We start from the raw sequence: 14,275 nt of genomic DNA on the forward strand, positions 1-14,275 counted from the left end.
AAAAAAAAAAAAAAAGACCAATTTTGCTTTCTGGAACCTGAAAAGCTGATTCTGAAATACATATTTAAAAAGATCAAAAAAGAATAGCCATGGAAACTCTGGAAAAAAAGAACAATCAGAGGGGACCAACAATTCTAGATATTAAGACATATTACAGGCTGGGTGCAATGGTTCATGCCTGTAATCCCAGCACTTCAGGAGGCCAAGGCAGGCAGATCACCTGAGGTCAGGAGTTCGAGGCCAGCCTGGCCAACACAGCAAAGCCCTGTCTCTACTAAAAATACAAAAATTAGCCAGGTATGGTAGTGCATGCCTATAGTCCCAATTACTCAGGAGGGTGAGGCAGAAGAATTGCTTAGAAGAATTGCTTGAACCCAGGAGGCAGAGGTTGTAGTAAGCCAAGATCGCATCACTGCACTCCAGCCTGGGCAACACAGCAAGACTCCATCCCAAAAATAAGTAAGTAAACAAACATACGGCAGAGCTGGGATAACTGAAACAATGTGTTACTGGCTTATGAACAGATCTACCAACCCATGGAACAAGAAAAAGCCCCAAAACGGGCCTGAGTGAACACAGAAAGTAGCACATGATAAGGCTCACACCTCAAATCATGGAGGTAAAGATGGACTTTTTTTTTTTTGAGATGGATCTCACTTTGTTGCCCAGGCTAGAGTGCAGTGGCACAATCTCAGCTCACTACAACCTCTGTCTCCTGGGTTCAAGTGATTCTCCTGCCTCAGCCTCCTGAGTAGCTGGGACTACAGGCACCCACCATGTTTGGCTAATTTCTGTATTTTTCATAGAGACGGCGTTTCACCATGTTGGCCAGGCTGGTCTTGACCTCTTGACCTCAAGTAATATACCTGTCTCTGCCTCCCAAAGGTAAAGATGGACTTCTAAAAACACAATTGGGGCTCAGTGTGATGGCTCACGCCTGTAATCCCAGCACTTTAGGAGGCCAAGGTGGGTGGACTGCTTGAGCTCAGGAGTTTGAGACCAGCCTAGGCAACAGAATGAGATCCCATCTCTACAAAAAAATTAGCTGGTCATGGTGGGGGTGCGCCTGCAGTTCCAGCTACTTGGGAGGCTACGGTGGGAGGATGGCTTGAGCCCGGGGACACAGATTGCAGTGAGCTGAATCGTACCACTGTCCTCCAGCTTGGGTGACAGAGCCAGCTCCTATCTCGAATAAATAAATTAAATTAAATAAAAACATGGTTGGTGTTACAATAGCTGAAGAGACAACTGGGAAAAATTAAAGTTGGATACAAATGTCATACTATGTACCTGGATAAACTCCAAATATTTTTATGTAAGAAAGCTGAAATCTTATAAGAACTAGACAAAAACACAGGTAAGTTCCTTTATAATTTTGGGGTGAGGAAGGCCTTTTAAACTATGACTCAAAATCTAGAAGCAATAATAGAGACTGTGAAATTCAATGACATAAATATCTGTGTGTGGCAAAAATAGCAACAACCCATAGCAAGTCAAAAATCAAACAAAATCTGGGAAACGTATTTGCAATTCATTTAATAACAAAGAGAGAATTCCTCCAATATATGAAAAGCCCCTAGAAATTATAAGAAACGGACAATCAATCCAACAGATAAGAAATAGATAACCAACCCAACAGAAAAATGGGCAAAGGACATTAAAAACCACTTCACAGAAAAATAAACTCAAGTAGCCCTTCAACGTAGGAAAAGATGCTCAATTTCACTCATAAGAGAAAGGCAGAGTATGTCATTTTTCCCCTATCATATTGGCAGAGTCAAAAACTCCATAATCTCACTGTGTTGGCAAGGCTGTGGGAAAACAGGCTGTCTCATGTGTTGGTAGGATGCAAATCTGTATAATCCCTATGGGAGGCAATCTACCCACATCTCCCCAAATTATAAATCTATTTGCTCTTTGAACCAGCAATCCCATTCGCCAAAAATTTAACTTACAAATAAATTGGCACACATCTGCAGTGACATATGTAAGGTAATCTACTACATTATTTTTCACTGCAAATAAGTCAATGTCCTGCGTTAGAAAATGGTACATCTACACAATAAAACACTACACACCTATAAAAAAGAACACAGAAGTTTTTATGTATTGACATGCAAACACAGCCACATGACTATGAAGTGAGTAAAGCAAAGTACAGAACAGTGTGTATGGTATGCTTTTTCTTGTATGAAAGGAGGAAAATAAGAATATTCATAACTTCCTATATTTCCATGTAAAAACACTGGAAGGAGCCTGGCGCAGTGGCTCAAGCCTGTAATCCTCGTAGTCTGGGAGGCTGAAGAGGGTGGACCACTTGAGTCCGGAAGTTCAAGAACATCCTAGGCAATATGGTGAAACCCTGTCTCTACCACAAAAGTGCAAAACTTAGCCACGTGTGGTGGCGTGCACTTGTAGTCCTAGCTACACAGGAGGCTGAGGTGGGAGGATCACTTGAGCCCGGAAGGCAGAGGATGCAATGAGCCAAGATCGTACCACTGCACTCCAGCTTGAGGGACAGGGCCAGGCTTGTCTAAAAAGGAAAAAAAAAAACTACTGAAAGGATACACAACAAACGAAAGTCATCTGTAGAGAAGGGACGCAGGGGAGAGATGAGGTCATAGGTGGGATTAAGACTTTTCATTTGAGTTACATATCAAGTGCAATGTAATGCCTGTTAACAATATAAAATATTTTTTATTAAAATCACCACTTTGGATGAGAATTTCCTAGGAAGTTAAACATGCACCTGCCATACAACTCGGTCACTGTACTCCTGGTATGTCGTTGCCAAGGGAAATGAAATCATATGTTGATGAAAAGACTTGTATGTGATTCTCACAGCCCATCGCTAGTAACAGCAGAAAAGAGAAACAGGCTGGGCAAGGTGGCTCATGCTTGTAATCCCAGCACTTTGGGAGGCCAAGGCGGGCGGATCACCTGAGGTCAGGAGTTTGAGACCAGCCTGACCAAAATGGAGAAACACTGTCTCTACTAAGAATACAAAAATTAGCCAGGCGTGGTAGCACAGGCCTGTAGTCCCAGCTACTCGGGAGGCTGAGGCAGAAGAATCGCTTAAAGCTGGGAGGCAGAGGTTGCAGTGAGCCAAGATCACGCCATTGCACTCCAGCTTGGGCAATAAGAGTGAAACTCTGTCTCGAAAGAAAAAAAAGAAAAGAGAAACAACCCCAATATCCCTCACCAGGTGAAACCAATTGTAGTCCATCCATACAACATCATACAATGAAACACTACTTGACAATAATAGGAGCCAACTATTGATACATGTAACAACATGGATGAATCTCAAAATGGTTATGTGAAATTTTAAAGCTTCTAAAAAAGAGAACATAATTTAAAAAAGAGTACATAATTATGATTCCATCTATACGAAATTCTAGAAAATGCAAACTAGTGATAGAAAACACATCAGCAGTTGCCAGTGAGTAGGGTGTGGGGAGGGAAGGACGCCTTACAAAGAGGCAGGAAGAAATTTTTAGGACACGGAAACACTCATTATCTTATTTTGGTGATATTTTCATGAAAAAATACAGATGTTAAAACCTCTAACTGTATATGTACAGTACTGTACATCAGTTACACCTCAAATGCATACAGTATTGTATACCAGTTATACCTCAATAAAGTTGAAAAAAAAAAAAAAAACCCGCAATGCAATTGAGGTGATGGGGAAGGAACGAACTAAATCTACAGGTATCTGGTTTAAAATATCTTAAAAATACAATGGAAAAAAAGCAATCCTGTATTTTGGTTATGGACACCTTTTTTTAAAATGTCCAGTGGAGAGGACTGACTGACTTATTAAATGGAAGAGAGGGAGAGGAAATTTTAAAAATTTGAAAGACTAAAAGTCATATAGAGTATGTTCCCAGACCACAACGAAATTAAACTAGAAATTAATAACAGAAAGCTGGAAAATCTAGAGAATAAATGACATACTTCCATACTACTTTTTTTTTTTTTTTTTTTTGAGACAGGATCTCCCTCTGTTGTCCAGGCTGGGGTGCAGTGGTGCAGTCTTGGCTCCCTGCAACCTCTGTCTCCAGAGTTCAAGTGGTTCTCCTGCCTCGGCCTCCCAAGTAGCTGGGATTACAGGTGTGCACCACCATACACAGTGCCTGCCACAACGCTCAGTTAATTTTTTTGTATTTTGGGTAGAAACAAGGTTGGCAAGGCTGGTATCAAACTCTGGACCTCAAGTGATCTGCCCACTTCAGCCTCCCGAAGTGCTGGGATCACAAGTGTGAGCCACTGCACACAGCCTAAACAGCATTCTTCTAAATAACCTATGAGTCAAAGAAGTCTCAAGAGAACGAAAAAATATTTTGAATGAAAAAGAAAACAACTATAACTTATCAGAATTTATGGGATGCTGCTAATGCATCCCATAAAAAGCATTTGTGTTTATAGAAAAATGTATGGCACTATATGTATATATTAGAAAAGAATATCTTAATCATCTAAGCTCTAGGTTCCCCTCCCACAACAGCATGGAAGCTGTCTTCTCTCTCTCTANAAAAAAAAAAAAAAAAAAAAAAAAAAAAAAAAAAAAAAAAAAAAAAAAAAAAAAAAAAAAAATTCCTTGAAACACACTAATTACCAAAAGGCAAACACGCAAGGCCTGCAATAATAAAAAATGTGAGCAAGCAAGATGGCTTCCAACCTCAGCTCCAAGGGGCCACATTCGCTGGGGGGAAAGAGTTGGCAACACAATGTGATGGATGATGAGAGTGCACAAAGGGCCAGCTGGGAAGGCTTCAAAGAGGAAGTGTGTTGAAAACAGACAGGAAGGACCCTTTCACCAGGACCTCACAAGGGTGACTCAAAACCACCGAGTCCACAGTGTTACGGACTGAATTGCGTTCCCCTTTGCCCCCAAAACTCATATGCTGAAATCCTAACCCCGAGGGCCTTGGGTTGTGATTATTTGGAGATAGGGACTTTAAAATGGCAATTAAGTTAAAACGAAGTCATGAGACTGGGCCTTAATCCAGTGTGGCTCATGTCCTTGTAAGATTAGCATACAGATGATACAGACACCAAGCAGTCCTGCACTGCGCGACCACCATGTGAAGACACAGCAAGAGAGTGGTCACCTACAAGCCAAGGAGAGAGGCCCAGAGGAGACCAATCTTCCCAGCACTTTGATTTTGGACTCCTAACATCTAAAACTGTGAGAATATAAATTTCCGCTCTTTAAGCCACCCAGTGTGTGGGACCTTGTTATGGCAGCCCAAGCTGAACTCATCCTCTTTCTCTCCAAAACCCATTCTTTCCCACAATCCAACATCCACCCCGAAGAAGAGCCAGAAATCCCACCCTCACACCTCACATTCAATTTTGTACCGGGACCTGTCCATTTTACTACCAACACTTCTTACCCGGATGACCTGCAGCAACCTCTTCAACAGTTCCCCACGTCCACTCCAGCCATGCTCCCAATCCGCTCTCCCACTGCCCCGAGAGAGATCGTTTCAAAACACAAATACAACCTGTCATACCTCACCCCACCCCTACCCTTTATGGCCCTTAGTGGCAGACCATAGCTTTTAGAATAAAGACAAACTCTGTACCATGGCCTGTCGAGCTCTGCCCAGCCTCCACCTCTCTCTGCTCCCCAGCCTCATTGGCCTTCTTCAGTTCCGTGAAGGAACGAACCATGCTCTTTCTTGCCACAGGGCCCTTGCACACGTTGTTTCCTGGAATGCGCTTCCATCACCTGCCCAACTTCCCTTCCATCATTTGCTAACATCACTCACTCCAATCTCCAGTTTAAGCACCACTTCCCTAGAGACCCTCTGGGACTTCCCCTCCCAAGTCCGAGTCACGTTCCTTTATAACAAGCACTTGAAGAGGTGAGTTCCTTTCCTATAGAGGCCTTCTCAGAGTTGATAACGAAAACACTGTTTTGTGAGATTCTTCATTTGATACCAGTCTCCTCTACTCAGTGGGAAGCTCTGGGAGAGCAAGGACCTTTGGTTCACCATCAAGTCTTGGACCTGGCACAAAGTAAGTCTCAAGTGATGGTTACTGTATGAATGGATGAATGGAATTAGTGAGAAGTGAGGGAGACGGCACTTCACGTACAGGAAAAAAGATGCTTGAAAGGTCTGCTAAGACCACCACTCTTGTAGTTTGGCGAAGTCAGAACAGTGCAGTCTGTGAATATATAAGATGGTAGGAGGACCCCAAAACTAACACCCCCATCACACACTCATGCACATCAGGTACATACCCAAATTCTGGAAGGTCTCTGTCAAAATGCACACTTTCCTCATAGAAGACATTCATCTCGGTATCAACAGCAACAACCTTTACCTGAAAGGCATTGTTTAAAAATGAAGTGTAGAATTTTCCTCAGCTTTAACATTGGTCCAGGGGGTACTAACATCGCAACATGAGGCCCCACACCCTAGAAGTAGTTCAGCCAGAGACCTCCTTGAAGGCAGGACTGCCTCACCGTAATCGTGGTTAACAGAGGACTCATCTGGGGTGACACTGAAAGGTTTAGCAAAATGAAGAAACTGAGGCTAAGTAGAAACAACATGTCTCAAGGAATCTTTGTTCTCCAAACAGCCAAAGCCAAGACCCTCTAGAGGGAGGTGTTCACAGATGAGTTGGTTCCTGCACCTGACAAGGAGGTGGGAGAAAGTGCCAGAGAGGAAGGAATGGGAAGGAGGGTTTGGAAGGATCTCTGGGGGTCCGCGTCTGCAGGGGCCTGACACCAGGCAAGGCCATGGGCTGTTTCCACAGGCCATGATTGTGGTCCAGAGACGTTAATGTCCCACTGAAGCAACCTCCAAGCTCAGGAGTATAACTCCTTTCCTGGACAGATGGGGAAACTGAGGTCTAACAAGGCAACACAAGTCAGCCAGAGTCCCACAGGACTTTCCCCTCGAGGACTGGCCAGAGGCCTGCCTCCCTTGACCCATTGGAGAAGAGTTTTTTGATTGCAACTGTGTATTTCCCAAGTACTTTAAAGGAAAAGGTGCCCCTGGTCACCCCATGCCCAGTTTGAAGGCAAATTTTGATTGGCTTGCCCGTCTGCAGGGCCCTGGCAGCAGCACAGCGCTCCTCTGGCCAACAGTCCTGGGTCCGTAGACCTGGCAAGCTGGTGCCAACAAACGGCGGTCACGGGGTAAAGTCCATTTGTACAATGTACACATTTCCTTTTTTTTTTTTTTTTTTTTTTTTTTTTTTTTTTTTGAGACAGGGTCCCACTCTGTCGCGCAGGCTGGAGAGTGGTAGAGCCATCTTAGCTCACTGCAACCTCCACCTCCTGGGCTGAAGCAAGAGCCCAGAAGGGCTTCTCCCCAGAAGCTGGGACTAAAGGTGTGCGCCACCATGCCCGGCTAATTTTTGTATTTTTTCGTAGAGACGGGGGTTTCTACATTGCTCAGGCTGGTCTCGAACTCCCAAAATCAAGCGATCCACCCGCCTCGGCCTCCCAAAACGCTGGGATTACACACAAGAGCCACCAGGCCCGGCCCATTTCACTTATTTAAAAAGGTTTTGGGCTCGGATCTGTTTCCAGGGCACCGGCTGCCTGTGCGCACGGCCACCCGCCTGTCTGTTCCTCAGCCTTACAGCAGCTGACTTCCTTGGGGTCCCAGTCACTCGGTGCCCATGACAGCGCATGAACTCGCCGAGTCCTCCGGCCCCTCGGGGCACGGGGGTCCTGCCGAGGGGCGCCTGCAGTTTCCTAGGGTAGCGGGGTCCAGGCGGGGTCGAGGTCGCCTCTTGCGAGCGGGCGGCACTGGCAGGGCATCTCCGGGCGAGGGCACCGACGCCGCACGGCCGCGCGGGGGCAGGGGCGCGGCGGCCCCGGGAAGCCCGAGAGGGAGGCGCGCCCGCGGCCGGGCCCATGTTTTCCCGCGTCCGGGCGACAGCCCGCCCTCCACCGCCGACGTCGCGGAGGAAGAGGCCCCCGGGCCCACGGCGGCGCGACTGTACCTGCTGCGTGCTGAAGTCCCAGCCCAGGCAGCAGCGGCGAGGGGCGCTCTCCGCCATGGCCCTGGCGGGTCCGGCTGCGCGTCCGTCCGTGCGCCCGTGCGCCCCGCAGCGTGACTGCCGCCGCGCTCCAGCGCCCAGAGACGCAGGGGCCCGCCCCTCGCTCCGCCCGGCCGGACTGCGGACCCGAGCGGAGACGGGCTTGCGCTCTGGCGCCGCCTGCGGGGCGACGCGAGCCGGAGCGCGTCCCGCGCAGCCAACGGCGCCCCCACGCAGCCCGCTCGCCTTCCCAGCGCCGCGCCTCGGGTGCTCCCCATCCTCATCGTCTGTCTGCATGGGCCTTGCCCCTCGTGGCCTGGCTTCCCTTAGAGGACGCCTGGGCCGGAGGTTTCAGCTTTAAGCCGGCTTGTCCCTCAGAGGGACCCTGTCTAGCCCGCTGGAGGCCCTGGGCCTGCAGTCCTCTGCGGCAGTACCTCGGGCACCGGAGCAGCTGTCCACGCAGCCACCAAATTATCCTTAAAAGCTCTGATTGCCAAATGCTCAGGAAGACTGATTTGAGTAATAGTAAAACCCTGGTCTCCCTCACAGCTGCCTCTGCGTGAATTACTCTTTCTTTGTTGCGTCCCCCTGACTTGATAAATTGGCTTTGTCTAGACAGTGGGCAAGGTGAACCTGCGGAGCGGTTATACCTCCTTTGCTCACATCATTGGAACACTCCTTCCTTTGTGCAGAATGAGGCGTTGCCCAATTCTAGAATCACAAATAAAATCCATTTAGGATCTTTAAACTACATGTGTTGTAATTTTGTCTTTTGACAGGAAATACCACCTCCCAGTAAGAGTGGGTTAGATTGCACAGAAAGGGCTCAGAGTAGACAGATGAACCCCCATAGGGAGCTGTGAAGGATATCAGAGACACAGAAAGAGACCGTTAGAAGGACATAGTGGTGGAAGCCACTAGAACAAGCTTGTCCAGCCTGCAGCCCATGGGCCACATGTGGCCCAGGATGGCTTTGAATGCAGCCCAACACAAATTCATAAACTTACTTAAAACATGGTAAGATATTCTGGGGGATTTTTTTTTTTTAGCTCATCAGCTATCATTGGTATATTTTATGTGTGGCCCAGTGTGGCCCAGGAAAGCCAAAAGATTGGACACCCCTGCACTAGAACCTTCCTGGGGAATGGGGCTTTTGACAGGGTCAAGTGCTGCCTAGGAGCCTCTCCCTCTGGTTTAGCAGTAAAGACAGTGGGTCTTTGAAACCAGCAAGAGCAGGCCCATAGACCTTACTTTGTGCCTTTTAGCCTGAGCTGCTTTCACAAATTACCACAGACTGATGGCTTAAACGACAGGTATTTATTTCCCACCATTCTGGAGGCTGGGAATTCTAGCATCAAGGGGCTGGCAAATTCGGTTCCTGGTGAGGACTCTTTTCCTGACTTGTAGACAGCAGCCTTCTTAATGTATGCTCACACACAACCTTATCCCCCAGTGTGTGCATGCGGAGAGGAAAAGCACTCTCGTCTTTTCCTCTTCTTAAAATGTACTAATCCCATCATGAGGTCCCCATCCTGACCTAATCTAGATCTAATTACCTCCCAAAGGCCCCATCTCCTAATACCATCACATTGGGGGTTAGGACTTGAGTGAATTTTGGAGAGACACAAACATTCAGCTCATAACAGTTTAAGTACTTATAAAATTCAGCACCGTTTTGAAGATTTACTGACAATGCCATGTATATAGCTAATCCTGTGGTTCCCAAACTATGCATCAAGGAGCTCTGGGAAGCTGCAGGGAACCCGCAGAGGTGCTGTGGGATATTTTCCATTTTGTGGTGAAACAGTGATGCAAAACATCTGTCAGGCATCATGTGAACTGCTAATTTGAAATGGTTCACAGTTCCACCAGTAGACCGCTACATTCCTTTCCATCACATCTTATTTTTGCAAAGCTGTATTTTCAGCAGATGCAGTGACAATCAGATACTGCATGAAAATCAAGGGGCAACAAAATAAGGGCACAGCGTCCAATCTGACCCCAACATTTGAGAAGCCGCACGGTGCCCCACAGGCACACACATCACATCCCCTCTGGTTATTTAAGAATGAAATATTATTTTTTTCTCAAATATATGTCTATAATTTTCTTCAAACAGGTACTAGTGTGTTGGGACATAAATACGTATTAAGCTGTTTGGACCATCTACTTAATAACAGAACAGAATGGGTAGCCAGAGCCGTGAGCAATTTCTGAAGACATTGGTGAGACTCTAAGAGCAAGTGAAGTAAGAATGTTTGGGAACCCCTGGTCTAGTTGATCGTATTTGTTAGTAAGTCAACACCACATTTTATTATCCAGGCCCCAGTGAGCGACACCTGGGTGGAGTACAGTTCAGTGCAAACAGCACTGCGTGGTCCTCCAGGGCCCTATGGACCTGTGCAAGAGAATGTTTCTGGGCTTTGTGTCTGAGAGTAGGATTTATATGATGTGTGCATGACTGATTGGACCAGAAAGTGCTGGAGTACTCCTGAGAATGGCTGTGCCAGTCAACGCTCCCGCCTGGAATGCATGAGGCTACCCCATCCTCACACCCTATATTTAGCACTTGGCAATTCCATCCTTCTAATTTTTTGCCGGTCTAATAGATGAGAAGTGATTTCTCTTACTGTTGTAATTTGTGTTTTTTTCTCATTATTGATGAATTGCAGCATTTCTTAATATAGACTCACTCATTAGCCACTCAGGATTTCTCATTCAGTGAATTCCATGCTTATCTTTTGCTCATTTCTCAGTTGAGTATTTTTGTCTCTTTCTCGTGGATTTGCAGGAATTTCTGGATGTTTCAAGATCTAAACTCCTTGTTCATTTTAATGTTGCAACTATCTTCTCCCAATATGTCATTTATCTGCTAACTTGATCCAACCAGCCATTTGTTGACTAGAAATCTTTAATTTTAATATAATAAAATCTGTCAATTTTTTTTGCCTTATTGTCCAAGTTATTTGATCTTAAGAAGTGCTTTCCCACCCTCAGTCCACAAAGGTATGATCCTACATTTTCTGCAAAGACATTAGCTTACATTTTTTTCTATTAGCAAGATCTTTGAGTTTTGCATTATTGAATTTTCTTTGAATCTAGGCATTTTTCAGCTAAATAAATTACCATCATAACAGAAATCATTAAAAATGAATCCAAGGATAAGCACTAGATGTAAGCTTTTCAGAGAAAGAAAACACTTTTCATTTAGAAAACATAATAATGAAAATGTATTATAAAATAAGAAAAAAGAGACAATATTAATCCAATTCTTATACACTGGCCTCCAGTGAAACAGCATCAGAACATTTCTTTGAGGTTTGCAGCCATGTGAAACATGAATTTTTCTGAAAGTAAAACTTAATCTTTGCAAAGATCCTTAAGAAAATGTGCTTTCTTCATAAAGATGCATTATTTTAAAATTCCAATATGCTTTATTCTGTTAATTCTTTATTATGCTTTATTTATCTGTTAATTGAAGGCTAGTTTTTGTTTTTGTTTTTGTTTGTTTGTTTGTTTTTTGAGAAAGAGTCTCACTCTGTCACCCAGGCTGGAGTGCAGTGGCTCAATCTTGGCTCACTGCAACTTCTGCCTCCCGGGTTCAAGCAATTCTCCTGCCTCAGCCTCCTGAGTAGCTAGGAATACAGGTGCCTGCCACCACACCTGGCTAATTTTTTGTATTTTTAGTAGAGATGGGGTTTCACCATATTAGCCAGGATAGTCTTGATCTCCTGACCTCGTGATAGGCCAGCCTCTGCCTCCCAAAGTGCTGGGATTACAGGCATGAACTACTATGCTTGGCCAGAATGAATAATTTTAAAAGTAAAAAATTGGGAGTATACTAGTAGCTTAAATTTTTATTTCTTCTACTTCCCAGGCAAAGATAAAATTACTGAATTAAAAATAATCAGAGGGCAGGCACAGTGGCTCATGCCTATCGTCCCAGCACTTTGGGAGGCCAAGGAGGGCGGATCACAGGGTCAGAAGATCGAGACCATCCTGGCTAACACGGTGAAACCCATCTCTACTAAAAATACAAAATTAACCAGGTGTGATGGCGTGTGACTTTGGTCTCAGCTACTTGGGAGGCTGAGGCAGAAGAACCCCCTGAACCCAGCAGGCGGAGGTTGCAGTGAGCCGAGATCACACCACTGCACTCTAGCATGGGTGACAGAGCGAGACTCCATCTCAAAATAAATAAATAAATAAATAAATAAATATAAATAAATAATAAAGTAACCAGAAATTAGGGAATGAATCAGACAAATCAATTATAATTCAGAATCACTAATTGTATGTATCTGAAATGCTATAGCATGTATAGAAGATTTCATCTTGTGATATGTTGGAAATGAATGTTTCTTCTGTCCATTCTATATCAGAGGCAGTAAAATTCTTTGTAAGATCAGTGCGAAGCTCTTACAAGTGAAAATAAATGTTTCAAACTACAGCCCATAGCAGGGCAAATGTCACACAGATTTTCTTTGTCCAGATTTGAGGGTGGGGGTAGGTCTGACTCCAGTTAAATAAGTAACTCAAGCAGCTGAGGTTAAAATTTTTAAAAGCTGATTTTGGGTTTGTATCTGGAGAAAAGCTTGATGGACTTTGCTATTTAAGCAAAGTCCAAAGAGCTTTGAGGAGAAAAGCTTTTATTTTCACCAAAACATGAATATACCTGTTGTTAATTTGTTTGTACTCAGTTTAGGAGCAAATTTGGTTTGGGAAATTCGACGTGAGTGTCTTCCACTCGTTCCTGGTTTTATTGCGTTCGCTCCTTGTGATCTCGTCTTCTCTCATTCCTTGAGTATTTGAAGCACATAATTCAACCAGATACTCCTTTTGTTTTGTTTTGTTTGGTTTGGTTTGTTTTTTTTTAAATAAACTGAAGGCGTATAAGTGCGGTTTTGTTACCTGAATGTATTGAGTGGTGATGAAGTCTGAGCTTGTAGTGTGATCATCACCTGAAGAGTGTATTTTCTCATTAGGTAAGTCCTCATTCCTCACCCCACCCCCACTCTCCCCAAGCCAAGCACTTCTGTAAACATAAAATTAAGGTCTGGAAAGATAGACACCAAGTTATCAATAATAATTATCTGTGGGAGTGGGATTTAGAGATTATTGCTTTGCTTGGGGGATGACTTTTGCATTTTAATATATTCTATATTATGGAATTTTTGTTAACGAAAGACTAAAGAAAAAGAAAACAAGCAATAATAATAATAACTGAAGGAATCTCAAGCTACTTAGAGCCTTTAAATCATGCTCTGAGTTAATGACTCAAAGAGGCAATAATAATACAATACACTACTTAGAAAGCAAAGAAAGGAAAACATCCTTGTCAGAATCTTTAAGATACCCTCAAAGGTAAATGTGTATTACTGGATGCCTTTATTAAAGAGTGAAAGTAAACCCATGCAGTGAGTAGAACTGTGTATCCCAAAAAGAAGCGCTCAAGTCCTAACTCTGGTATCTGGGAGCGTGAATTCCTTGGAAATCAGGTCTTTGCAAATGTAATCAAGTTAAGATGATGTCATACTGGATTGGGAGGCTCCAATCCAATGACCAGTGTCCTTGTAAGAAAAAGGAAATTTGGACACAGACACAGACACATGGGGGAAGGTCACGTGAAGATGAAAGCAGAGACTGGAGTTTTGCATCTGCAAGCTAAGGAGCCCCAAGGATTGCTGGCAACCACCAGAAGCAGGAAGAGGCAAGGAAGGACTTTCCCCTGGATCCTCCAGAGAGAGCATGGCCCTGCTGACGCCTGATTTCAAACTTCTAACCTCTAGAACCGTGGGAGCATCAATTTCCTTTTTAAATCACCTAGTTGGTGGTACTCTTCAAATGGAAGCCGTAGGAAATGAATACACTCTGCAATTCAGGAGGTTAGAAAAACCAAAGCCAAGACTGGGCATGATGGCTCATGGCTGTAATTGCAGGACCTTGGGAGGCCAAGGTGGGAGGATTGCTTGAGCCAAGGATTTTGAGACCAACCTGGGCAACACAGTGAGACCCTGTATCTACACAAAATCAAAAATTAACTGGGTGTGGCAGTGTGTGCCAGTAGTCCTAGCTACTTGGGAGGCTGAGGCAGGAGGATTGCTTGAGCCTAGCTTGAGGCTATAGTGAGCTGTGATTACGCCACTGCACTCCAGCCTGAGACCCTGTATAAAAAAGTGAAGAAGAAGAAGAGGAGGAGGATAAGGAAGAGAAGGAGGAGGAGGAGAAGGAGAGGAGGAGGAGGAGGGGAGGAGGAGAGGAGGAG

General features: G+C 44.7%; 1 protein-coding gene across 5 annotated transcripts in view; it reads right to left on the bottom strand.

Annotated features, from left to right (window-relative positions):
* The window catches only part of XYLB (xylulokinase), a 60,371-nt gene extending 52,255 nt beyond the window's left edge, over window positions 1-8,116 (bottom strand). Inside the window, exons 1-3 of one of the 5 annotated variants that reach the window (XR_005196839.1) lie at window positions 7,975-8,040; window positions 6,482-6,651; window positions 6,257-6,339 (exon numbers count right to left, since the gene is read on the bottom strand). Coding sequence is in view for 4 of the 5 variants with exons in the window: in XM_037731317.1 (XP_037587245.1) it covers window positions 6,257-6,339; window positions 6,482-6,568 (170 nt within the window). In the remaining variant the exon portion in view is untranslated. Of the gene's footprint in view, window positions 1-6,256; window positions 6,340-6,481; window positions 6,652-7,974 lie in introns of all 5 variants that reach the window. The other 4 variants (XM_037731317.1, XM_037731316.1, XM_037731318.1 and 1 more) reach the window with 4 other exon arrangements.
* Window positions 8,117-14,275: the final 6,159 nt, after the last annotated feature.

The sequence above is a fragment of the Cebus imitator genome, unplaced genomic scaffold (genome assembly GCF_001604975.1).
Source record: "Cebus imitator isolate Cc_AM_T3 unplaced genomic scaffold, Cebus_imitator-1.0 Scaffold391, whole genome shotgun sequence".
Classification (NCBI taxonomy): domain Eukaryota; kingdom Metazoa; phylum Chordata; class Mammalia; order Primates; family Cebidae; genus Cebus; species Cebus imitator.